At 41.5% G+C, this 24923-nt stretch overlaps 1 protein-coding gene across 2 annotated transcripts in view; it reads left to right on the top strand.

The window, feature by feature from the left end:
- LOC104364813 (ephrin type-A receptor 3) overlaps positions 1 to 5071 on the top strand; it is a 228371-nt gene extending 223300 nt beyond the window's left edge. For both annotated transcript variants that reach the window (XM_033005159.2, XM_033005158.2), the window contains exon 17: positions 1296 to 5071. In XM_033005159.2, the coding sequence (XP_032861050.2) occupies positions 1296 to 1401 (106 nt within the window). In that variant the 3' untranslated portion in view covers positions 1402 to 5071. The remainder of the gene's footprint in view (positions 1 to 1295) is intronic.
- Positions 5072 to 24923: the final 19852 nt, after the last annotated feature.

The raw sequence follows: 24923 nt of genomic DNA, 5'->3' as shown, positions 1-24923 counted from the left end.
GCGATACACATGCAGGAAACCTAGATGCTCTGGTGATGTGTGAAGGCCATGGTCCCATAGCTTTTTCTCACTGATAACAAGGAAATTCCCAATTCTTTGGGTACAGTAGCACAATTAATCATTTGGTACACTAGTATCACTTTCTTTCATTCATGATTTAGGAGTTTCTCTCTTGATTCTTTCTATTCAGCCTTTTTTATATCGGGGTTTCCGCACAGCTGGCACATGTGACAATCTTTTCCTTTATTGCCCATCCCATATTCCTCAAACCAGATGAGACAGGGCAAGCTCTCTGTAGCTGCTTTCCTCCTACATGCTAATAATTATTCAGGGGCCAAACTCACTCCTGCCTCCAGTTTTGACATTTAAACATACTAAACTTGGAAGCTTACAACTTGCAAGTTTATTACATTTAAATGCAATCCGTCTGTTCTTGTGATAAGGAAGAGTAGTCTAATGTTCTCTCTGCACCTGAAAAGGCATCAAGTACAGCTATGAACTTACTGCCAAAGGAAATCTTGATTCCCCGTTGGGCTAGATGAATACACGACAAGTTATGAAGAAGTAGGCAGCAGCTGCAGTACCAACAATTAAACACATCAATGCCGTTAATTAGTGTATTATTGCAACTATAAAGGGCTGCTAATGGCTTTTTATAACAATTACCCTTTGGGGACAGTGCAGAAATCCTCTAGGAATGCCCAATTTCCTGTGAGCCACTGGTTAATTAGCCCTTCACAAGTGTTAAACCACTTCTGCATTGCACAAGGAACAAAGAGACTGGACAGCCTGGAGAAACCAGAGGTGAAAAACAGGGTAGATGCTCGATGCTTGGCCATGCAGCCACTGATACCAGAGTTAGGACGACCATTCAGAAGGCTCAGCACATAATAGCGAGATGTCAACACTGCTCAGGAAAAGTGATCAGGCTGATGGGGGATGGAGATGTTAGAGAGGCTCAAGGTCACAGCTGGCCCAGAAGTGAAACCCTTGCCTCTAAATCCCAGTGCAGGTATCGCTGGAGAACACTGTTTCATTGTCTTTTCTTCCAGGTAAGCAAACACAACAAGGCTAAATGAGTTTTTACTCTCTTTTGTGGCCTCCTGCTGTTTTCATACACTGGCTCTCAGTATTTTCCATACCAGGGCTTGTGTTTCAGCAATATCACTGTACCTGGAGGCTGCTTCAATGCAGCAATATAAGATGAGCCAGTTGCTTGCTGTTTGCTCACAGCAGCCCTAGGAAACACAGAGACGGTATGCTCACTCACCCGATGCATCTTCTCTTTTTTCCAGTGATGTGAAGAAAGTCGGCGTTACAGTTGTGGGGCCTCAAAAGAAGATTGTTAGCAGTATCAAAGCTCTAGAAACTCATACAAAGAACAGCCCTGTTCCTGTGTAAGGTACCAAAATGATGTTGCTCAGGAGAGAAAAAAAGAGAAAAGTTGCATCACAGGGCAAAAGTGATGGCTGATAAACGGCAGAATTTAAAGGAATTATTTGCAACAGCTTTGGAAACATAATGGTTGAAATTGCAAACCCACTAAGACACTCAAATATTGAGTATAAATGCCTTAAAAATAGGAGCGAACTTGTTTTCTATCTGTTAATCCTAAAGGGTGGGTGCTCTTGACTGACTGTTAATGCAGATAGTAAATTTCAAAAGAAAAACATATGTAAAAAATCCTTCCAAGTAAAAACCAGTGATACTAAAACCTAGAGCCATTTGAATACTAAGTGACTGAATAACACGAAAAACCCATGGACATAAAAGCTGTGTATTTGATCTATACAGCAACAAGAAGAAAGAAAGACTTGCAGTATTTTTATACAGAAGAGATCTGTAACAGGTATTTTATTTCTTTAAAAGCAAGGAAAATAGAGGACTATACCTCACAACCTGTCTGGCCATATTTACTATAATGTCATTGTAACATGCTATTTCAACTTCAGAAAGCAACACAGAAATAAAGTTTGTAGTGACTGAGTTAGCTGAAAAAAGATTTTCACCGTTATGTTAGCTTCCCTAATTGTGTTCATTTAAATAGAAACAAGTCTTAATTTTAAAAAGACTTATTTATTTCATTCGTTTTTTTCCATTATTGTTTATATTTATGCTTAAATACTTTAACCTGGCTGTATTATTGCCAAGTACCAAATGTTATCAAAACTTCATTGGTTCAACCTGAGAAATTTCTGAGGGTTAATTACTAGATAGTTTTATACTCATAACATCATAGGTGAAATATGGAAGGAAAGAAAGATGGCCTTTTTTCCAGCTCTGACACTAGACAAAGCATCTGGACTTGTTGAGGTTCCTTCCATTTGCTGTGAGTGGTATTCTATCCCAGACTTGAGTTTCGGGTCTCTGATCGGTACCTGCCCCGGTCAAGCATATACATCTCATTTCCTTCCCACAGGTCTGCTTTTCTGTCAAAATAAAGACCCCTGTTTTCAGGTGGTGTTCAGGTAGGAGATTTGCCTAGCAAACATAGAAAAGAGCCAGGGTTGAATCCTGCACTAACTGAGGATGGTTTGGGGGTTTGCCTGGGAGCGGTCCATTCCTGGCTTCCATCTGTCAGGCTCTGGTCCCCACACTGGGAACTGGGAGGCGTGCCACTGTGTGGGCAGCCACTGGTAGTTACGCTGAGATGGTGCCTTGCAGCCAAGAATAAGTAGGTTGTTTAAAAGGGTGACTTAAGCTGTGAAATGGGGCTTGGGTATGTAATCTTTCCTAAGCCTGAGCTAGAAAACCCCTGTCCAGGCACTGCCATCCTGTAGGGGATTTGAGGTTTTGACACAGGTTCCTCAGACACCTATTCCTTGAAAGAAAGCAGGAAGGAGCCTATCTTTCAGAGAGCGTTCATGTTTCCCAGTGGAAAAAGGAGCCTGGAAGGTGGAATTGGAGAGCCCTCCCTCCTCTTCAGCATCTTCCCAATGGCAAACTCTTAAGCTGTTGCTCTGGAACACGTCAGTCCCGGTTCTGAGCAGACACGACTCTTCACTCTGAAAATGAGTGATTTAAATTGCAGTGTGAGGGACTTCTTGTGCTGCATACAGGAGAGCTCCTTAACGCTCCAGGCGTGATGCCAGGCACGCAGGCGTCAGGCTTCGGGGACTAGTGGAGACGACTCTGATTTCCAACTTGCCATGCTGGAAGCAAAACCTGATTCTGATGAATAGCAGTGAGTCCCTAAAAGTCCAAGACTGTGTGGGAGGCAGATGACTGTATGGAATGCCGCCTTTCGCTGTGTGTGCAAAAACAGACAGCTAGTTGTGCTTTCTTTCTTCTATAGGTTTGGTTTTTGAAGTTCCTTGTAGTATAGGGCACACAAGTAAGGGAAGAATGAGTTCCTAGGATGTGTGTGGCTGAATCAGCTTTTCAGTAGCTCTTCGGGGGGTCCAGGACTTATAAAATGTGGAGACACAATGTTTATCACACATTGCTAAATAGAAGCAGAATTAGAGACTTTTTAATGAGTGCTGGCAGTAAGCATATGGTAAAGGACTGGATTTAAAACATAGTCACTTGATAGTAATTAGTAATATTTTCTGAAAGATAAATGAATGAGTTTTAAAGTAAGCTCAAATAAAAAATCAAAAATGGAAGAAAATTAAAATAAAGCACTTGAGATATAAAGAACACTTCTTATCTGCCACAATCTATTGTGAAATGCAGCATGCTGAATAGAAAAGCTGTATTTTCCATTGCTTAGTTCATTCATAATCTTTCTTTTCTTCAGTTTCAGATTACTCTAAGTCAGACATTGTTAGTGAATTTAAGTCACCCAAATACATTTGCAGACATTGTCTGTGTGGGGACAACTTTTTCTAACATTCCTCGTGACGCTTCTCATCACCTTCATTCTGCCACTGGCGAGTGGGGACGAGGGGGCTGGGGTGGGGGATAGACATCTATGAAATGCCTCTGGAAACATAGAACCAGTTCTTAGAGTTTTAGATGACGACTGAAAACTGCACCAACCACCCTCAATTTTCTCTTAGTATCATGTCATGTTCCTTGACCACTGTTTGAGCATGCTCAGCGTGAAAGATTAGGTCTCACTGATGCTTGGGAAAAAAAGAAACTCAATTTTTCTTTTCTTTGCTATTAGGAGTAGAGAGTTTTAAAATACATTTAGTTTTCTCTCCCTGACAGAATTTGATTTGTACTGTAAGTGGCCTCTGTTGCAAGCATCCTATACTCCCTGACCCCATGTACATATGTATACATAGCAGTGTACAATTCTTCATTGTGGAGTAGAGATACTAGAATTCGTGTGGCCATCTTCCTGTACAGGACTTGCATCAGTTATCGACATCAAGCAAAATGCAACTACTCATAAAATGACATGTCGTATTATTGGTTTTGTATCTTTAAATATAGTTTCCATTTTATTTATTTCTGTTAACATATCTAGTTTTGTGCTGTTACTTAGCATTCAATAAGCAAGGTATAGATGTGATTTGATTGGCAATATGTATTTACTTTAACTTGTATTTCAAAGCATTACTTACTCATTTAGATTATATATTGTGCAATTGTAGATGGCCTCTTACTAATGTAAAATGATTTGTAGTGGAAACATTTATATTTTTATAATAAACATAATGAAAGTATTTTTTACATACTGGAATACTGAGGTGATTGCTTGGAGGACAAAGTAAATTTATTTGATTAGAGAAGTGTGATAAAATTGTAATTAAATATGAATAAATTCTGAGTGTTAAAGCATGGGTTTGGAGTGAAAGCTAGATATAACCTATATTATCTATTAAAAGAAACAAGTAGTGCAGGTTTTAACTAGACAGACTAGCATTTGTGCTAAACTGACTTACATCAGTCAAAGACTTTACTTTCTCCATGAACACAGGAAAACATCGTCTTCTGCAGCCTGCCTATGTGATATTGAAAAAGCTGTCTTTTATTTTAGTTGTGTCAAGTATTTCCAAACTTTTGCTTTTTTTCCTCCCTTGCCAGTGGACCTCTTTTCATCTTATTACTATGTTGAATCCAGTAAAAGATGTACTTTTCAACAAAATAAAAAAGCCCACCGCTTACTGTAATTTAACCCCATGATCATTTCTTGCCTCTGAGTATCTGTATTAGGTAATATTTTGCTCCTGTTTTGTTTTGTCCCTAGCAAGTTGTTTCTGTATGCTTCACTGAAGTACAGTGTCTTGGAAAATGCCAACACACAACTCAACTTTGCATCTCAGGAATTATCTTTCTAGAAAAATAGGAGTGGTTTGAATGTTCACCAGTTACATGAGGAGCGAAGTTACAGGATCTTTCTGTACCATAAATGATTTTGCATGCTTTTGTATATTACTGTGCTTACTGGTGCAAAATAACGAATGATATACCTGTCCTGGAGTCTGTAAGTTGATGAACTTTATGGACGTGGACGTAGCATACCTTTTTTGGTTTTGGTATTTTGTTCTGGTATCTTCAATAGAAAGGGGAACACTGAAAAGAGCTACCCAGAATTGGACTTAACTTTAAATGACAACAGCTGCACCGAAACCCACTTTTTCTTCCTAACACCAGTATGCCTCATGCTGTGATGCAGTGGGTACATGTGGTGTTATTTTAACTTCTAATGAGTGGGTTTCGATGCTATACTTGAATGACAGGGAAGCAGCTCTGTTGGTCTAATCTGTGCATTACGCAAACTATTTACATTGCAAATAGGTTTCACTTCAGCAATTGTGTTACACTGACTTGCGTCTCTCACTTCAGTCTTATGGGTACATTGTATTTGCTCTATATCCCAAAGGGCACAGTGCATATTAATGCTTTTATAACTGTTGCAATTAGTATAAAATGGTATTAATTCTCACAGCTGGTTCTGGAATGGCAGTAGGATGCATTCACACGAAGAGCAGCAGAACGAGCAAATGCCTTGCAGCCCACCACCATGTCTCAGCTCAGACCTGGAGGGATAAATGGCTGGTAATCAGTCCCACAAATTTGGATATGCCTTTTTTTTTTTTAGTAACGTTACATTTTTTAAGTGATGTTTTTCCACTTTTAAGGATTTTCCACTTCTTAAGGCTGATGCCCAGACCTAGATATATCTATACCAGCAAAAGCCTAAATGGTGCCAAGTGGAATCAGACAATTACTTCTGTCTCACATATGCCACTCTTGTTAATTCAGACAAATACCCATACTATTGACATCCTTTCATTTTCTGAGCCACTATAATTCCTCTGATCCTTTCCAAACTGTCATTGCCTGGTCAGTAATTAAATGTGCGCACTCAGTTCCTTCTTCAGTCTTTGGTCCAATTCTTCGTTTATTTCTTAATGAATTTTACTTTCCTAATTTAAAAATATTTCTCATAAAAATACTTCTCTCAGCCTTGATTCATTCACACATATAAACATGCACATGCTTATCATCCAGGTTACTAATGCAAATGGTGAACAGCACGTCACATGAAGGACAGCCTTCTCTTGGCTTCTTTGTTATGCTTTTCAGATGGCCAGGGAACCTCTGACAAATTAAGAGTACTCAGTATGCAAGTTTCTTCAGCTCTCTCTGCTTTCACATTACCACGATTTCATAATAGCCCATATTTCCCCAGTTAGCTCATAAGTATGTCATGTGGGACATCACCAGAAGTCTTACTAAAGACAAGATAAATCACATCTACTACTTTCTAGATTATCCTGTCACAGAAATAAATTAGATGAGTTAGACATGATTTGTTTATTCTTGACAAATCTTAGTTGGTTTCTTAAGACCTTGTAATCCTCCAGATGCTTAGATATATATATCACACAATATATTCCTATACTGGGTATTTGAGGTTAATATACCTAGTCTGTAATTGCCTGGCTCTGCTTTTCTCCCCTTTTTAAAGCTCAGGATGATTTTTGCTCTTCACCCGTTGCCCGGACTCCATGAGCTCTCCAAGCGCATAGCCAGTGGCTACCCTTGGACTAGTTCCTTAAGTTGCTATAGTAAATCTCACAGACTCTGCAAACCTGAATGCATCAATCACTTGTTCTGACTCCTAGGATTCCTAATTGTAAAATAAAAATAAAATACATGTGGGCAAATGTTTTTACTGCATGTTTTTACTGCATGCCCATGTTTTCAGCTTATGTCTTGAACTTCTGCAAGCAAGCAACTACTAAGATTTACCATTAAAGAAGCATGGAGTAACATCTGTTCGGTTAGCAAATTTCATTATTTGTTTTCAATTAGTTTGAACAACTGAGGTTCATCACTACTGTGTGACTTTGAAGTTGGATGATAAGGTCAAGCATCTTACAAAGGTGGTTGAGGTCCATTGTCTGGGATCGTTAGAAATCTTTTAATGCACTCTGCTGCTATCTACATAAGGGGGGAAATATCCTTTATCTCCACTCCTCTTCCATCCTGTTTATTCTAATGTTATTAGAAATCTCATTTTTTAAATCTCTTCAGTAAAGTGAGTCACTTGAGTTTACCCACCATGGATTTGTAATTAATACTGAATTTAGTTTCCAACACTTTCAAAAGTGTATGTTCGCAATAGAGTGTGAAATAACCAGAGCTTTATATTCTTAATATTTGCGGATTTAGGGAAGGGGATTCTGAGCTTGTGTCTGGACTGATTTATTGCTAAGCCGTGGTATATAGCAGAAATTTCAGTTTCAGCAGCAGTAAACCATGTCTGGGCATAAAGCATCAGACATGAAGTCTCGGGCAACCATAGATATCATCATCCTGTGTACATAAGGTGGATAGCCTGTGAGTTGCTACTCTAATAAGTATCGCATGTCCTTCCCAGAAGAAACTGTGCTGTAGCTATATGTTGAGGCTGTTTCTCAGTTGGCAGAGTACATGTGCCTCCTCATTGCTGAACAGCCCTGCACGCTGTGAAGGCGCTGCCCCTTCAGCGCCTCAGCCAAAGCAGCATCCGCCCTAGAAGGGCTGCTGTCCTCGCCCCAAAATGCTGTGCAGGCCCCCGTCCAGCCCTCCCCGCAGGGCTGGATTTCTCCTGGCACAAGGCCTGCAAGGACGAAAACTGAGCATTTAGTCTTGCTGCGTTTGCATGAGCACAGAGTATAACATTTAATTTTAAGGCACTGAGCTGAAATGAAGCCAGAAAAAACATATATATGCTAAAAACAATTTGTTTGAATGAAAAAGAGAATGGAGGTATGGTAGCTTTGGGCCATAATCTGACCAGGGATTCAAATAAGCATCTCTGAGGGTAATTTTCCTGTCGTTCCCCTCCTTCCCACCAGCAGAAACGAGTCCTTGGGTATAGTTTACAGCTTGAAGTGATTTATTTTCACAAGGTGGTTCACTCTTTTCACTTTCATTACTCTCAGAGCTCCCATTTTCCCTCACGCAGTTCAACAGGCCCCCAAATTAGGCTCAAACTACAAAAGTTTTGTGTGTCACAGCACCCCTTCCTCCTGCAGTCTTTCCTTGGTACCCGCCATCCCCTGCCCTGCCCACCGAGCATCCTCCTGACCCCCTTCTCCCTGTGCTGGTGGGACGTGGTCCCCATCTACTCTGGCTTATAGTCTGACCTACTGGAGAACACAAAGATCAGGATGGGAGGTGACTGAAGCGGTGTCTTAGAGTCAAAGCACTATTTCAATAGCTGCCCTGTTAGTTGCTTGCGTTGCTGTGTTTTCCATTTCTGATCTGTTGCCATATGAGTTTAACTATGTGGAGTCCCACCAGACATTGAGATTTGCCTGTGATTTTTTTCCCCATAAATCACATTCAGTGTAGACATTTCCTCCCACTTAGGATTTAGAGTGGTACAATAATAATTTTAGCTACAGGATGATATCATTTTAATAAAAGCAGATGCTTAAAACAAAAACAAAAGCAAATTAAGAGAAAACACAAAACCAAACCAAAACAAAACAAAAAACCAAAAATCCAGGTTGCTAAGAGGGGTCATGCCTCTCTAGCTAATAATTTGGACAGTGAATAGGTATCCCACACACAGACTGGTAATATAGGGATCCCGGGTGTTGTCTCCATCTTTTCTGTGATATCTGGGTGGCTTTTTGCACAGCTCGCTGGCTGTTTGCTGGCAGGTTTGGTCACTGCTAAAACATGCAGTTTCCCCTCAGGCTGGTTGTCAGCTAATCAACAGTAATGATTCACTGTTTTTAGTTTGCCCCTTTAAAGTTGCATCACCTTTTACTGTTTTACTATTTTTAATCTCCTTCATTCACTCTCATAAAGGTTGGGGGGGGGGGCTTTAGTGGAGGACTAATCTACAATTCCCTCTTGTATATATTTTTTTTATAAAAAAGTTATGCCTCATTAACTGAGTTAATACTTGCTTAATTGTAATAGCAAAGCAATAAAATTCAATCCCTACAACAATGTGATACTGTAACTTCCTTTCCTCTTAACTGATGGAGCAATGGGCTACCTGCCAAGGAAGTCAAATGGAAATGGGAAACAATATGAGCAAATAAAATCTCTTTCTGAGGTTTATATATAGATGGTTTTGGGGGGTTTTTAGTGTTGTGTTCTTTTATCCTTCTGTCATTACTTGATTCATTTTTCTTTCTCTCCGTTCCCAACTTTCATCCTGTCATTGTGCATGTGGGGTTTTGGGGGCAGGAGGATTTGAACCACAGAGGAATTATTTTTCTGCCCCTTTTTACCTCTTCCTCATATATAAGCTATCCCCTTCATATAAGGTTCCTGGTTTGGTTTGGTTTTGTTTTGTTTTTTTTTTTTTTTTAAAACCAGGCATATCAAAGACACTGGGAACATGTATTTGAACACCTCCCTATCATGGACTGTATAAAGAACTGTAACTAAGCCAAAGAAATAATTGGATTCCTTCAAGCAAGTATACAATAATATCAAATAAAACAGAGAGATCAAATAGAAGTAAACTTCTGTCCCTGGCACCAGCCAGCCATTGCAACTTGTAACACAGCTTTATAAATTTCCTGGTGCTTCTGCTGCAAGCTGGGCAGGTAAGCAGTCCCATCCCCAGGCAGAAGCAAGACACTCTGAAGCACAGGGCTGAAGAAGTCAGAGACCTTCACAAGCCTTCATAACCAAAACTAGACTGTATTCTTTCTCCTGTCTCCTGTGGTTTCTATTCAATATATCCTCTGCCAGACAATTACTATAGCTAGCTAAGCTATGAATTTGTACTGAAAAAAGATATTTAATAGCACCCATGTGGTAAGCAGGCCCTCCATGCTATTAGTGCTTAAGATAAAGTTGCCTGGTGCTAGATAGTGATGTAAGACTACACTGTTTAGACTAGGCTCTGTCACCTCAGCTGTGGTTTTGGACAAAAAGCATATAAACATTATGAATACAAGTAGCATTTTAGCTTATTCTCTTAGGCTGCCACAATACCTACTGCCATTTGTTTTTTAAGCACCCTCAGTCTGAAATGCATGTTGGACAAAGCTGCAAAAAAAGTCTGAATGTATGTATCTAGTCTGTTTTTAACTATGGCAAACACACCACCGAAAGAACCGCCCCCACCCGCCCCCCTCTTTTCCCCTAGTCTACCTGCTTCAGTGACATGCCAGTTTTCACTGGTGTATGTTAGCTGCATTTTTAGAGGAACCTCTCTTCTGGGATTCCTTGCTTGGCCCAAATCTTTATGTGTAGTATAGGCAATCACTAGCTATTATATGGCCTCCTGATGAGACCGTATAATGATTTTGGCTATAGTCTTTTGTTGCTAAGTGCCTGCTAGGGGAGTGCTAAAATTATGGATGAAATACTTCACTGCTCTCAAAAGGAAGATCTCATGGGTTGTAGTAGATACTGCTCCATGGGAAGGGATACTGTTCAAAACAAAACAGAACAAAAGTTTTCCATCTTGTGAGAAACTAGTGAAACAAACGACTTGGAAAATTTTCTCTTAATCTTTCTGAACTTACTGGAGCAAATCCAGATCAGACACTTCCTTAGTCTGTGTCCTGGGTGTCCATACAGTATCCTGACTCAACAGAGCCAAATGAATCAATGGTCAAAAAGGTCTTAGCAGTTTGCCCAAAAGGAAACTTTCAAAACCGATTACAATTATTCTATCGTTTTATCAACAGATATGACTTCTTTCTCCAAATAACTGTTCTTGTCACTGTAAAACACATTGAGATTTCTATGTTAGGGCTGTCTGTGTGTAAATGATCTGAGCTACTGTGATACTGAAACTATAATTTTTAAAATATTTAACCAATAATAATGGCATGGGCTTGGATCACCAGATACATGAAATGCACTTAATGGTTTAGGCTAAATGTTAGCCCTATATCTTCATGGAAAAATTGTCACTACTGTGCAGAGAAAAACTCTATCTTCCAGTAAAAAAGAACCTGAAAAAGCTCAGGAGAGCTGTCAGAAATTTCACCTACAGTTTGTGAAGAACTGAGTCTTTTTCCAATGGGAGGGTGAGAAAAAAAAGGTCTGGTTGAGTACCTGAAATACCAAGCTCAGTAAAATCAGAGGCAGAAGTAGAGGGCTCAGGGGAAGCATTCCTGTTTCCTTCATTTAGCCTTAGCCTAGTATGGACACAGGGCTGACGTTACCATTCTCTCCAGAGATGCTGTGCAGGGTCTTGCATGTGGAATGGGAATGGTGCATTATAAATCTCTTTGCAGAGCGTAGGAGTGTAAGATTCTGGGAAGAAAAATATATCGACTCTTGTGTCATTTAAAGGTTGCGGCATTTCCAACCTTGCAATAATTGCCTAGCACTTTGCATTTGTGAGAAAATAGAATGAGATGTCTTAAAAGTGGGTTCTGCATATTGTAAAAGTCCAACTGCGACTTGAAGAAACACCCCTGAGACTTATTGCTACCATTATAAGCTTAGAGTAATATGCACATATATTTCTTTTTAGACTACGCACACTTTATCCAACCCTCGGAGATAAAAGAAAGAAGAAGAAAAAAAAAATCAAACAAAACTTTCTGTTAAAGTTGGAGTGGTTTTTCCTTTGTTTTGGTCTTCCTAGGTCAGACACACCGATCTGTGTCACAATGTCAGCTCAGCCAAAGACGGCTCCTGCAAGCTGGTGGTGAGTGGGTGAGTCCCGGCCGCTGCATCCATGGCGTTGCACACCATGGTGCCGTGGCCTCGGGGGTCTTACTGGAAGGCCACACCCTCACTGTTGGGGCTGGGATTTCCAGCCCTGCTTTCCAGCTGCAAAAGGGCCCAAAGCAGCAGCTGCATGGGATGGAGGCGAGGGAGGGGGCTTCTTTCAGGCTGCAGATTTGGAAGTTCAGTGTCAGGCTTTACCATGGGCTATCAGCACCTGGCACAACAACTCCCCGGTTCTTGCTGGGGCACAGTCAGTTTTGGCAAGGCAAAGTAGTGAACGGCATTAGAATACTTTATTAAGGAAGATGTTCATCATTTGAATCTCATGAAATTTAATTTTCTGTGTATATTGGTTGCTGTGCTTCAGCAACAGAAGAGAACCAAGGTAGCAGCACGAACTTTGTTAAACACCTCAGTAGCATTGGTTCTCAGTTTTGCCATTGCATTTTGGAAGATCTTGGGCCTACTTTGTAACAACAACTGGAAGTTTTCTTTGTTCTGTTCAAACTTCTTAACATACCTTAAGTCAGATTTATACAGAAGGTGGGAATGATTAAATCACAGAAAATAGAAAAACAAATACAATGATGGGTGTAGCTGATGAATAATTCAGAAGTTTTCACTTAGACACTAGCTCTGCTTCAAAATCAGCAGCAAAAGCAGTTATGAAACCTTTGTCACTGAAGACTTTTAAGAAAGTGATAGACTGGGATCTCACAGAACTCATTTGGTGCAGCTGAGACATGGCTTGAGGCAGAAAACCTCCGGGTCTTTTTTGGCTTCAGGTTGAATGATTCATCCATAGTCACAGCTCTTCCCACCCCTACTCTTGAAAAGTCTTGGGACTAAAAGACAAATACCACCGTTCCCATTTCCCTGGTATGCTGGGCACAGACAGATGACAAGACTTGCTGGAAGTGTCTCCAGTGGACATTAATATTGATGATGCCTGAATGAGGGCTGATTCCCACCCAGTATGGTCCCTCTGCCACCAGGCTGCTTAATCTCACAAACTATTGACATATTATGAGAGTAGCAAAATGGGAGAAAAATAAAAAAAAAAAATTGCACATTTCTCTCCTGCTGCTCATCAGTCCATAGCTTCTCTCTCACTTTCCCTCAGCCCTCCACCCTCACCATTTTAGTAATGAGAGAACAACCTGTGCAATCTGTTCAGTGAGAGAACAACTCATCTGAGCACAATTTCCTCTTCTCTGTTGTTGAATATAACTTCCCTTGGGTAGGTGAAAATTTTGGCAGTCTGTACAAAGACTAGCAGAGACTGAAGCAGAAGCTGTAATAGAGCTGTTATGAGTTGACAGCCCTGTTTTGTAATGCACTGGGGGATTTTATTACAAGTCAATTGTAGCTTCAAGAAATTTAAGAGTATGGCATCTGCTTGTGTGATTTTTTTAAATGTTTAATAAATGAAATTGCAGTAGGTTTTAACATAGAGACTATGACTGTAGCAGGCCTGGATGACTCAATAAAAACTAAAATTAATCAAACAACTCGCTTTTATTGGCAGGTTTTTGCTCTGTAAGTGTAAATAAATGTTTTTGCAGCTCTAATAATTTCACACACATTTCTTCAGGTACTGTCAAAACACTGTTTTCATACTGTCTGCTAAGTGCATTGTTTTTTGCTGAATTTATATTTAAATCCTGTTAAAGATCATTAAATGTAGCCTTATGAGGACCTGCATCACTGCAGTCTGTATCAATGATGACCAAAATCTTGAACAAAGTGTCCTGTGGCTTGAGAGAAGACTTTTCACCTCCCTACTCACTGTAACTTTTCTTTTTATTGAATTAAGTAAAGGAGATGATGATAACAATTAATGCTTCAGATCGCTGGCTCCATGTAGTCATAATATAGCTTATTTTTATTATAGGACAATGATTCACAGTGGTGGCAGGAAAAGAGACCACATTTAAAAAAAAAAAAAAGGCAATGACAGGTTCTTTTTTACCAGCATTTTCAAATCCTAAATCTCACTATAGGTGAAATGTAGGCTCTGGTGCGTCTGGCTCCGAAACCTGTCTTTGGACAGGACTAGTTTTAGTAGCTACCAGTATTGTTGTGATGGGCGCATGTGGTATGAGCCAGCTGAAGAAACAGGGCAGAATATAACACAAACCATCGGGGCCCCCGGTCCTGCCACGGGAGAAGCCAGGCATGCACTGAGCCCCCCCTCAGCAGCCAGGCCGTGGGGCCACGTGTGGGTGAAGACCCACGGGCCAGAGCAGGGACTGACCACCCTTCTCCTCTGTGGGAAACACAAGGGCTGCCAGAGGGTCTGGGGCCAGGAGCACGATGATGGGCTCCCAGAGGCTGCCGCGCTATCAGCTTACCCAGGTGTTTGCTTTTTTGGTGTATTTTCAACTGCAGTCCTATGCAAAGGTACATATTAGCACGAGGCAGTTTCCTGTGGGAAGTCCCTGTTTGGTGTTATTGGGAGCATGCTGTTGAATAAAATTATATAAAGTATATGAAACTATGTACTTTGTTGTTTATTCCTTGCCAGAGCAATGGGAGGTAATTAATGGCCCAGTAGTCAGTTTAGATCTACTCTTAGCCCCTTAGTGGGCTGAAAGACATCATCCTTCAAAACCAGGTAGTTACAATACCTGCCATAATGTCATTATAATGCTGTAATGTTGAGCTCTCTACCTTGCTATGTTCTCTTAGAACTTAGTTCAGGCCTCTAGCCTGGCTTAATCCACATCTGTTCATAGGACTAATTCCTCTTGTCTGTGCTGGAGATAGTACATATTTCTATGAAATTCTGTCATTTGCATGAAAAAAAAGTTTAGCTGAAAAAAAAATCCTGAATAAAAAGAAAAACAGCAAGTGTTTGAGTGAGTTTGGTTGTCCTGTTTTGAAACAATTGCCTCTGCCTACATCTGGGAACTCAGAGTAGATTTTAATGATAATTTAGATATCACAACAGCTACCCAGGGGGTTAAAAATACACCATGTGTTTGGGTTTATTTCCCACAGTTAGAAACAGAACCTCTTTAGTGGATATGGCCTTACAAAGTATGTGATACTCTTGCTGGCAGTTATCAGCAGAGAAAATCTGATGCATTGAATACCATCAATATATGTCACTGATACCTCAGATACCTATTAATTTTCTTAGTATATGACTGTTAACCACCATTTTAGATAGTTTATGTTAAAGCAGTTGTTCAAATCCTATGAAAATTAGGGGTGGTGGCATCTCCAAAGCCTGAAAATTGCCATCCAGATAAGTTGAAGTTGTTGCTCTGTTGGAAGGAGGCCACATGCCTCATGGCCAAGGTCAGAGAGAAGAAGTTGTCCTTTGGGTAGAGCCAAGTGATGCCCAGTGCACCACAGGGTGCACAGCTGGAGGGGGCATCCACCCCACCAAGGGTGCTGCTAAAGCCAAAGGGATTTTGTAAACAAAAGAGTACATATGGCTGTGGATTCCAGAGCATTATCTTTAGAGGATTTTTTTTTTTTTTAATCCTGATTCTCAAGGCCTCAGGGGATTTCTGGTCCATGGGGCATAAAACCCTGAGGAAGCCAGAAAAACTGGGATTTCCAGCCCTGCTGAAGGCTTGAAAAACCCTTCCGGTATGCCTGTCACTGCTCAGGACTCCCAGATGCCCAAATGAGGAGAGTGGGGTATCCATCATTTTCTGATGAGAAGGTGTTTTCTCAAGGGTGTTGCAAGCTATCCTGCTGAGAACCATGCACCTGCAAGGTGGTGGGACAGGAATACACAGAGGACACAAGCTATCTTAGGTCTCTCCAGTATCATATGCTATGTTTAATCTTCATTCGTACTTATGTGAACATCTATGTCCTGCACTGTGTGTGCTGTGAAATTGAAGAATATGAGTAGATGTATACTAGATTTATACTGAGTTCCACCATTTTCTTCTTGACTCATGGACTTATTTTTTTGGAGCAAATCATCTTATTCATCTAAAAGAGATTTTGGGTATGTTTCTGAAGACAGCTAATCTTAGGGTCTTTGGCTGGATGAGGCCCCACCAAATCTGTCTGCCAGTGTCCCACACCGTTCTGCAGTTATCAAAGTCAGCTAAGCCCTCCCTCACACATGCACGCCACCTGTACCTTCCATTTCAAGGTACAAAATCACCTTCTTGATGGACTTCAGCACAGCCTTACAGCCCTCCCATTCCCTCCTTCATTCTGAATGAAAGAAAAAGTAAGCACAAGCATAAAATAATGATTTTTGCCATTGGACCACCAAACGGGCAAGGCAACATGCAGCTGACACCACCAGAGCCGAGCAGTCCCGGGGCTCAATGCATGGAGCACTGCAGGTGCAGCCAGTGGAGGACCAACATTTTTAAAGAATTGATTAATAAGTCAGCTAACAAACACAACACAACTGATGGTTGTTTTTAGCAGGCTGTCAGGGAGGCACAGTCAGAAAGCTGAGAATTTTGTTCTCTCCTGGCTACAGTGTACAGTGAAAGATTGGCCTTATTAAAGCCTCTCACTGGACAGAAAGGCATGAAAAGGTTTCTGTCAGCTGTGCAAACTTCAGTGTCATGCACCAACCCTTTTCTTTTTCTCAATACAAGCAATTTCATGAGCTAGAAGCAGTATAAAACCTATCCAGAGGCAAAACATTTCCTATATAGCCTTGAGCTCCCTTGTTCTTTGGGATTTTGCCAAGAAAGAGGACATGACTCTTTTATGGTGTGGTGGCTCTGGGGTGGAAAGTGGCCTCCGAAACAGAGGTGAGTGGAAGCCCACCAGAAACACTTCTGCATTGTTTGCAGCATGCTTAAATTTGCAGATGTGCCTCTGAAGGTTTTGTGAAATCCCTATTTTGGATCTCTGCTGTCTTGAACTCCAATTCTACACTAGCTGCGGCTTCTCAGTGAAAACCAGCATCCTGTTTCTTGTCTGCAAGGAGCTAGTGCACTACTCTGCCTTTCAGGACACTGCAGGGGTGGTGAAAGAATCAGCTTCTATTTATTAACTGAGTGATACCACATGTAGGTTCACTGGATGTTTACAAAACTGCGTGGGTGGGTTGATCCAATACATGGGGCCTTCCCTTTGGTTTAATTCCTGTTAATTGAGGAGAGTGAAAAAAAAAAAAAAAAAAAAACCAAACAAACCAAAACCAACAAATCAAATCAAAACTAACTGGGCTGGAGACAAATAAAAAAAAAACAAAACAAAAGAAAAAAAAAAAAAAAAAAGAAATATGATCAAAATGTATTATGCTTGTATCTTGTTTTTTGAGTCTTAAGTAGAAATATGTCTGTCCCCTTTCTTGCTCTTCCAAGCCTGGAAAGAGCACTTCCTTCCAGCCTGGCACAGCTGGAGCCCTGTGTCCCCTCAAGATGCCTAATGACTTGCAGATTTATTCCAAAGTGGTTAAGGGATTTACCTCCTTCTAGAAAATGCTTAGGAAATGATCATCTGATACAGGAGGAGTGCTTTCACGTGCTGACATGTGAGAGAGAAATACGTCATATGCCCATGGGCCCAAAACACAGTTCCCAGTCATCTGGGTAGTCACTCCCTGGTGCATGAAGGGCTCAGGAGTCCCCAGTCATGGACCCCATGCTCATCAGGGAGCAACGCTGGAGACCCAAGCAATAAGAAATTTGCCTTACTGTCACAGGAACCTCTGTTTATGTTGTTCTGAGCTTAAGGTTTAACCTGTGCAGCTTCAACCTTTTCATTTTAGCATCTATATATCTTTAGGGGAAGCTGTATAGCTGAGCTTTTAAATGGTATCAGTAGCCACTGCCTACACCTGCATCCATCTGCAGTGAATAATAAAGAGAACTTGCATTTAGATATAAAAGTGTATATTTTCCCATGCTGTAATTTGATTGTCTTCCATGGAATTACACAAGGGACAGATTTGGATAAAAATAAATCCAGTCCAAACTCTTACTCAGGGAAAAACTTATATTGGGATTAATAGTTTACTCTGGCTTTCTATCCTGCAGAATCAATTAAAAACAGTTATAAAGGAAAAACCCAAACCCACCCCTGGGCTTAATGGACCCGTTTTTTACAGCCTTTTATCATGTATATTCCTCAGCACCTGTTTAAAATACTATGTAATGTGATGGCTGCTTCTCTGCATGGGTGTAAGTGGAAGTTCCCCTCTCACAGCTGTGCATACTTACAGCAATGTGAGGCATGTGTGTCTGGCTTTCACTGATGTCCAAGCACACCAGGATTTCCTGAGGGCTGCACTCTACTGGCTGCCAAAAAGTAAAATAAATCCTGATATTGTCCTAATCGGTGTTCTTAAATATGAGGTAAACCTTGAGCTGTCTTGTGGTAGATGGCACAAGCGAGTTTGTAGGCTATCACAGGTTAAAAACTGTTTTGAGAAGCTGTGATGTGGCACTGGAGAGGGGCGTTCCTTGATATAGCTGCTGTGCTGCAAGTGAGCTGGATGACCTTGAGATTTTGAGTGGTAGGGCAGGGGGAGCCATGTCCATGAGGAGTGCCGGGGTGTGGGTGCCTGGTTTGTGATCTAGAGATACTGCTTGGGCTGGGAGCTCTGCTGTGCCTGCCCTTGCCTTGGGGCGATATAGAGATTGCTTTGTAATTTGAGAAGTGAAAGCTGCTGGACTGAAATCAGGAGCAGTGGTCGGCCCAACTTTGTGCCTCTGTTATTGTATGTCCCTGCCTGCCTGGACAGGTAGCAGGCTTGTCCATGGATCCTGTGAGTCTGATCTGTCCTACTCTCTGTTTCAGTTAAAAAGAAGAAAAAAAAAAAAAGAAGAAAAAAAAAAAAAAAAAAAAAAAAGAAAAAACCAAAACCAACAAAGTTATTATAGCTTATGTTTTAGTAGCATCTAGTGTTGGGAGGTGAAAGACTTGTTGCTGTGTTTGGCGTGCTTGCTCGAAGGAAACTACAGACAGATACATGTTAAAGCTTGGGTTGACTCATTCTCATCATGTGGTTGAATGCCCAAAAAGTGTTATGGCTGCTAGGAATTGGGGCTTTGATGAGGATTTTAAAAACTACTGAGAATTCTCTCCTTGTAGCCTTTCCTAGGCTCTGGACAGGGCACTTAGAGATCCCTCCTGCTTCTAGGAGGGTTGTTCTACAATATGGGAATAGTGATAAAATCATGTTCTGCATTTGTGGAGATGACTCTGTGTTAGAAGTAAATATGAAGTAGTGCAGAGAGCAACCTCTCACACTTTTTTTTTTTTTTTCTCTTCCTTCTTTTGCTGAATGTGAGCTTCCTTTGCCCTTATTATCCCTCTGTCCCTGGCTGTTTTATGGTATCTGCTTTGCTACTCTCCTCCTGCTGCTGACTGTGGGTGCAGGGCCCCCAGTTGTGCCAGGAGTGGGAGAGGTATGGTCACAGGGACACTGAGCTGGGGACCCACTCATCATCCTTGTAGCTTCAAGAAAGTGGCCAAAAATCAGTGCTTTCCCGTGTCTTTCTTTTCCTCTTGTATCTCACTGACCCTTTCTTTCTGTCTCACTCCTTGTAGTATTTTGCTTCCTGAACTGTTGGGAATAGGGAGATTTAAGTTTGTTTTCATTAGACTTTCTGTGCCTCTGTGAGCCCTGAATTAGATATACCTTAGGATGGATGCTTGGCTCTTCTTAGTGTTAGTTAGACCTGATGGTTTCTGCTTCTACGAAATACTGTATAATCCATAATGTTTATGGATATGATGGCTATATCATTGATGGTATGAGTACTTTTTAAAAAGTGGTAAAATTTCTTGTGACATATATTATTTGCATGGTGGAAATAGAACTACCTTCCCTCTTTCCCTTCCAGGCTTCCTCTAACCACCCTTTCCCAGGCAGGTAGGTGCTGGGCTAACAATCTAAAGATGTTTCCTAAATCAAAGATGTATATGATGGAAGGGAAAGAATTTTATGCTTAGCGACAGATGTGGGATTAGAGGCATCTTAGATACTATCCTCAGCATGGACAGTGATGGTCTCAACCTAATTTACAGCTGCGTGGTGGCAGCAAATCTTTTGTTGAATTAGAAATTGTCTTTTGTGAGTTGATATAGGTTGATTACTTTTTCATTTTTTTTTTCAACTGGGGTTGGGGGAAAGAGATGAGTGTACTGGAGTCATGGTTTGAGCCTGGTCAGCGGCCAAACACCACACAACCACTCACTCCTCCCTTCTCTTCCACCAGTGAGAAGGCACAAGTGAGCCAGGCTTGGGGTTTGAGATAGGACTGGGAGGGGCAGATCACCCATTATGGTCATGGGCAAAAGGCAGACTTGTTAGGGGAAGAAAAAAAAGAACATAATTTTATTAACGATACTAACAACCCTTAACAGAGTAGGACAGTGAGAAGCATTGTCACGTCTTGAGAACACCTTCCCCCCACTCCTCCCTTCTTCCTGGGCTCAGCTCTGCTCCCAATATCTCTACCTCCTCCCCCAGTGGCACAGGGGGCAGGGAAAGGGGGGTGCAGTTAGTGCTGCTGCTTCTTTCATCTTTAGTGGGGGGAGCTTCTGGAACTTGTTCCCCCTGCTCCATCGTGATCCCCCTCTCACAGGAGACAGTCCTCCACAAACTTTCTCCAACATGAGTCCCTCTTGCAGGCTACAGCGTTTCCCTAGCTGCTTCAGTGTGGGACATTAACTTTCTCCAACTGTAGTCCCTCCCACAGGATGCTGCCCCTCCTGAGTTTCTCCAACGTGGGACAGCCCCGCATGCTGCAATCCTCCCCGTGCTGAACTACAACAGCGGGAGCTACCTTTTCCCACAAGACCCCGGCCTTCTTCAGGCACAGCACCTTGATCATCCATATGAAACACAGGCAATAAATCATTGTCTGATCCATCATAGATCTTCATGGGTGGCAGGGAGTCCACACTGACATCTCACCACAGGATACAGGGGGTCTTTGCTCCGGCACACCTCCCCCCTCCTTTCTTCCTCTGTTCCTCCCCTGATCTTGGTGTTCACGCAGCTGCCGCAACTCCTCCTCCTAACTCCAACTCCTCCTCCCAGGTCCCTTCTTAAATACGCTATTGCAGAGGTGCAGCTGATGGACTCGGCCTTGGTGTAGAGGTGGAGCTGACTTGGAGCTGGGGGAGCTTCGAGAAGCTTCTCACAGGAGGCCACCCCTTTATCCCCCTCCCCTGCTGCCAAAAACCCCATCCACTCACTCAAACCCAGGACAAATGGAAAAGCAGTGACACATGTTCCTTTAAAGCAACACTTTGCCCAAATCCCTCCTGTAAGCAGGGAGTGTTTGCTGGTTTATGCTGAATGCTGTGTATGTGTCAGAACTATGGATGCCAGACACAGTGATAAGTAAAAAGATCACACAGTTAATTATCTTGGCAAAAAGAAAGAGCAGTTTTGTGGTGCTAAAACACAGAAGGCATTCTTTGTGGAGGATGTGTTGGATAATAGCATTGCTGGTCTGTTGCAGGCTTTTGGAGTATCGTTTACACTGTGCGCAGAAGGCACTAATACTGCCTCTTGTCAGGACACTGAATTGAATTACATTCCAGGCTTGAAACTCAACCTCCCACCTTGACAAATTGTCTGTGAGCTGAACATGATTTGAACCACTCCAGAGCAGTTTTGCTCACCATCACCCCTTGGTACCCTATTAATAGAACATGTTAGCATCAGACAGCTTGGTGAAATGGTAAATATTACAGAGCACATGGCTGGACCGTCTCCTTGATGGTAAATAGATTGTGAATAATTGAATAATGCTATAATAGTGAAGAGGCTCTGCCTAGCATGAGGCATGTGCTTCTCTGCTCCAGATAAAATGTTTCAGATTCCTTTTTTTTTTTTTTTTTTTGCCATAATTGGACATAATCAGTAACATAGTCAGTGACTAAAGACTGTCTGGTATCAGTTCCCATATCCAGGAACCACAACATCTAGATTTTGAAAGAGTTAATTCTATTAGCTGATTAGTTCAGTTAGTTTGTTGTGTCCCATGGTGATTGTAAAGTAAATATAAAAGGATACTTTGTTTCAAATAGCTTCCTGCAGCTCTGTGTGTGTTATGTATATATGATCCACACATGTGTGTGTATCTACACATGCCTGGTAGTTGAAGGTGTCAAGAAACTGCAGTTTTCCCTGGCTTCAGAGGAAGCTGTTAGCTCAAGGCCTGCTAAAGAAAAGTTGTCCAAGAATATTCAGTCTCATCCAAAGGGAACAACTTGTTCCATAGAGCAATTCAGAAAGAGAAATGTACGTGACCTGAAGAATTTGTCTCAGTTTTACTTCTATATATAGCCTGTATGTCTGCCTTGTTATTTAATGGAAATGCTTTGGGCAGGACTCATCTTCTATGAGAATGCAACCCCGCTTACAATTAAGTAATAAGGATAATACAAATTTTCCTTTCCCTCCATCCTGAATAGAGCTTACCCATGAATGTATTGTGCTTTGCTATCCCTAGATTTCAAAACAAATAGCTGCTATTGTGGAGGCAAAGGTAGATTTTTTTTTTAAAAATGTAGACCACGGATAGATAATTAGGTGTATATTTTCTTGTGTCTTAGTTCATCAGTTACAGGTTTCTGAAGTAGCTCTTCTTTATCTACATCCATGAAAGATGGTGTATGTTACTGGGCAAATGCTTTTGCTGCATTTGACTAATTGGAGATGCTGAAAACACCCAAAAGTTTATGCAGTTGCTTAATGTCATGGACACGGGAGGTAGAACGGTGTCCTGATGACAAATGGCCTCCTAGGGTCAAAATTTATTTTAATGTGAACTCAGACTGAGCTTTGTTAGAATTGGAGAGAGAACTTATTGGTTATGTACTTGAGGTGTAAGGAGAAGGCAGCCTTTAGCTCCTGAATACCATCATGGTAATCCCCATCCCAGCCCTTCTGCATCTTCATTGCAAGTTGAAACCCTTTGGAGAGGGGGATGTTTGGATACCTGAACTCCAGGACTGTTTACTTCCTCCTCTGTCCTGGTAGGCACCAGCAATTTCTATTGACTTCGATATTAATCTTTATGCTTGCAAACGGACAGGGATGGCATTTTTCACTCTGTGACAGCTGCGGGGCAGATCACGTGATAGTCCCAAGTGCAGGAGATGCTTGCAGCTTGGTGGGGAACAGCAGCTTGTAATGGTACCATGATTAAAATGTCAAGTCACTGCTTTTTTGTATTATATGTAGACAGTAAAAGATTAATGCAGGGTGATTCATCTTCTGTTAGATTCACTTGACAGTGAATGAGACTGTAACCAAGTCGCCTGGAGCAAGGGAGCTCAGAGTAAACCCTGGAAGTTTAGGGAGATTGCTCGCTAGGGGGATGGACAGATGGACAGATGACCTGATCTGGACAGCCCCCTGTGTCCTTCCATGTCACTTCTGAAAATAGTAATGGAGCATTTTGTGGTCACTTTTAACTGTTGAACCTTAGTGTTTTGAAGTTTCAAATAACCTTTTCCATAAGGTTATCTCAGACCAGTAAGTCCCATTGCCAGGCCCGACACTTTCTGCAACTCCCTGGTTGCCTGCATTTATTTTATTTTTTTTCCACTGAAAGATTTCTGAATGAAAACTGCCTGTCCAATTTATTTTGTTTTCAGTTTGTGGGGTTTATTGCTTTCTAGTCTAAAATTTATCTTTAATCCTATGAGGTGTGGAGAGCCATGAATTTTTGTTCCTTTTGGGCACTTGCAATAGCAGTCCCTATCAGTACTAGGGAAACATCCTAAACCCTGATGATGACCAGATTGTGAGCACTGCTGTCTGCCTGCTGTGAGCACCGCATGTGTATCTTGTACTCCTGGTTGTTAAATGGGGATATATTAACACAGCAGCTGAGTAGGGAAGCACCACTGATTGGCAACCAGCATTAACCAAAGGTCAGTGCTAATTACTGTGCCTCATTTGCATGAGAGGCTTTGAAAGATATAGAAGAAAGTGTCTGTGGCATTTTCTGCCAACAAATTACTTGGCTGACAGGAGGATGTCACTGCTCATCAGTACCAATAGACTGCAAGTTGGTACTTGTGCATTTAAGCAGAATAGAAATATTGCCTGAGAGAGTTAACTTTCTGGGAGTAATTACCATAGGTATCAACGCACACTGATGAAAAGGAAGAGGATGTATTTACTATATATGTGAATCAAGGTTATGAATGATTAGACAGTTGTTTAAGATGATCACCTCTGTCTCTAGCCCATCCTTTCTTCATCCTGTTTTTGCATGTTTTACTGGTGATTATGCCAGGGTGAGATAGAGGGCCTCATCTATGCTAATTAGGCTCTGCTGAGCGGAGTTTTGACTGTTTCTCATCTAATTGAACCTTGTGAGCTTTAGTGAAAGATTTAGGCTTTATTTTCTTAGCCTTGTCATGTATACATACCACTGCAGTTCTGGTCAAGGCATTGCAGAGCTGAAGTTGAAGCAACTGAAACAGTAACACAAGAGAGATCTGGAGGAGCTAAAGATAAAACTGAGTTTTGGAAGAAATACGAAGGCAGGGGGCTCTTAATTAATAAGACCAGTTGCTTTGCATATTTCAGGTTCTGCAAATCAAACTTCCATTACCAGAATTTCAGTGGGGGCTAGGAAACTGGGCTCTGGAAACTGAACCCCTTAGGAGTATCTGTTGATTACCTAAAGGTGGAGTCCATCAGGGCCATTTTTTGGGGGGGGATGTAAAAGATGACAAGCTGTTGTTCAACAGCATTGGTAGGATGAGGCTTGGCTCCAGCAATAAAAATTTTGCCAGAGATATGTCCTGGAGCGTGCCAGGTCTGGTTTATGTCCGTGTCACCATTGTGTACCTTTAACTTCGGACAAATGCTGCTGAGACCCTGCCATTGAAGCACTGGAGTTTCCTTTAGTGTGAATCGTGCAAATTGAGTTATTTAAATCTGCATG

This window comes from Tyto alba, unplaced genomic scaffold (genome assembly GCF_018691265.1).
Source record: "Tyto alba isolate M040663 unplaced genomic scaffold, T.alba_DEE_v4.0 Super-Scaffold_14, whole genome shotgun sequence".
In the NCBI taxonomy this organism is placed as follows: Eukaryota; Metazoa; Chordata; class Aves; order Strigiformes; family Tytonidae; genus Tyto; species Tyto alba.
Note: the sequence above shows the minus strand (reverse complement) of the source record. Positions and strands in the feature narration are given on the sequence as shown.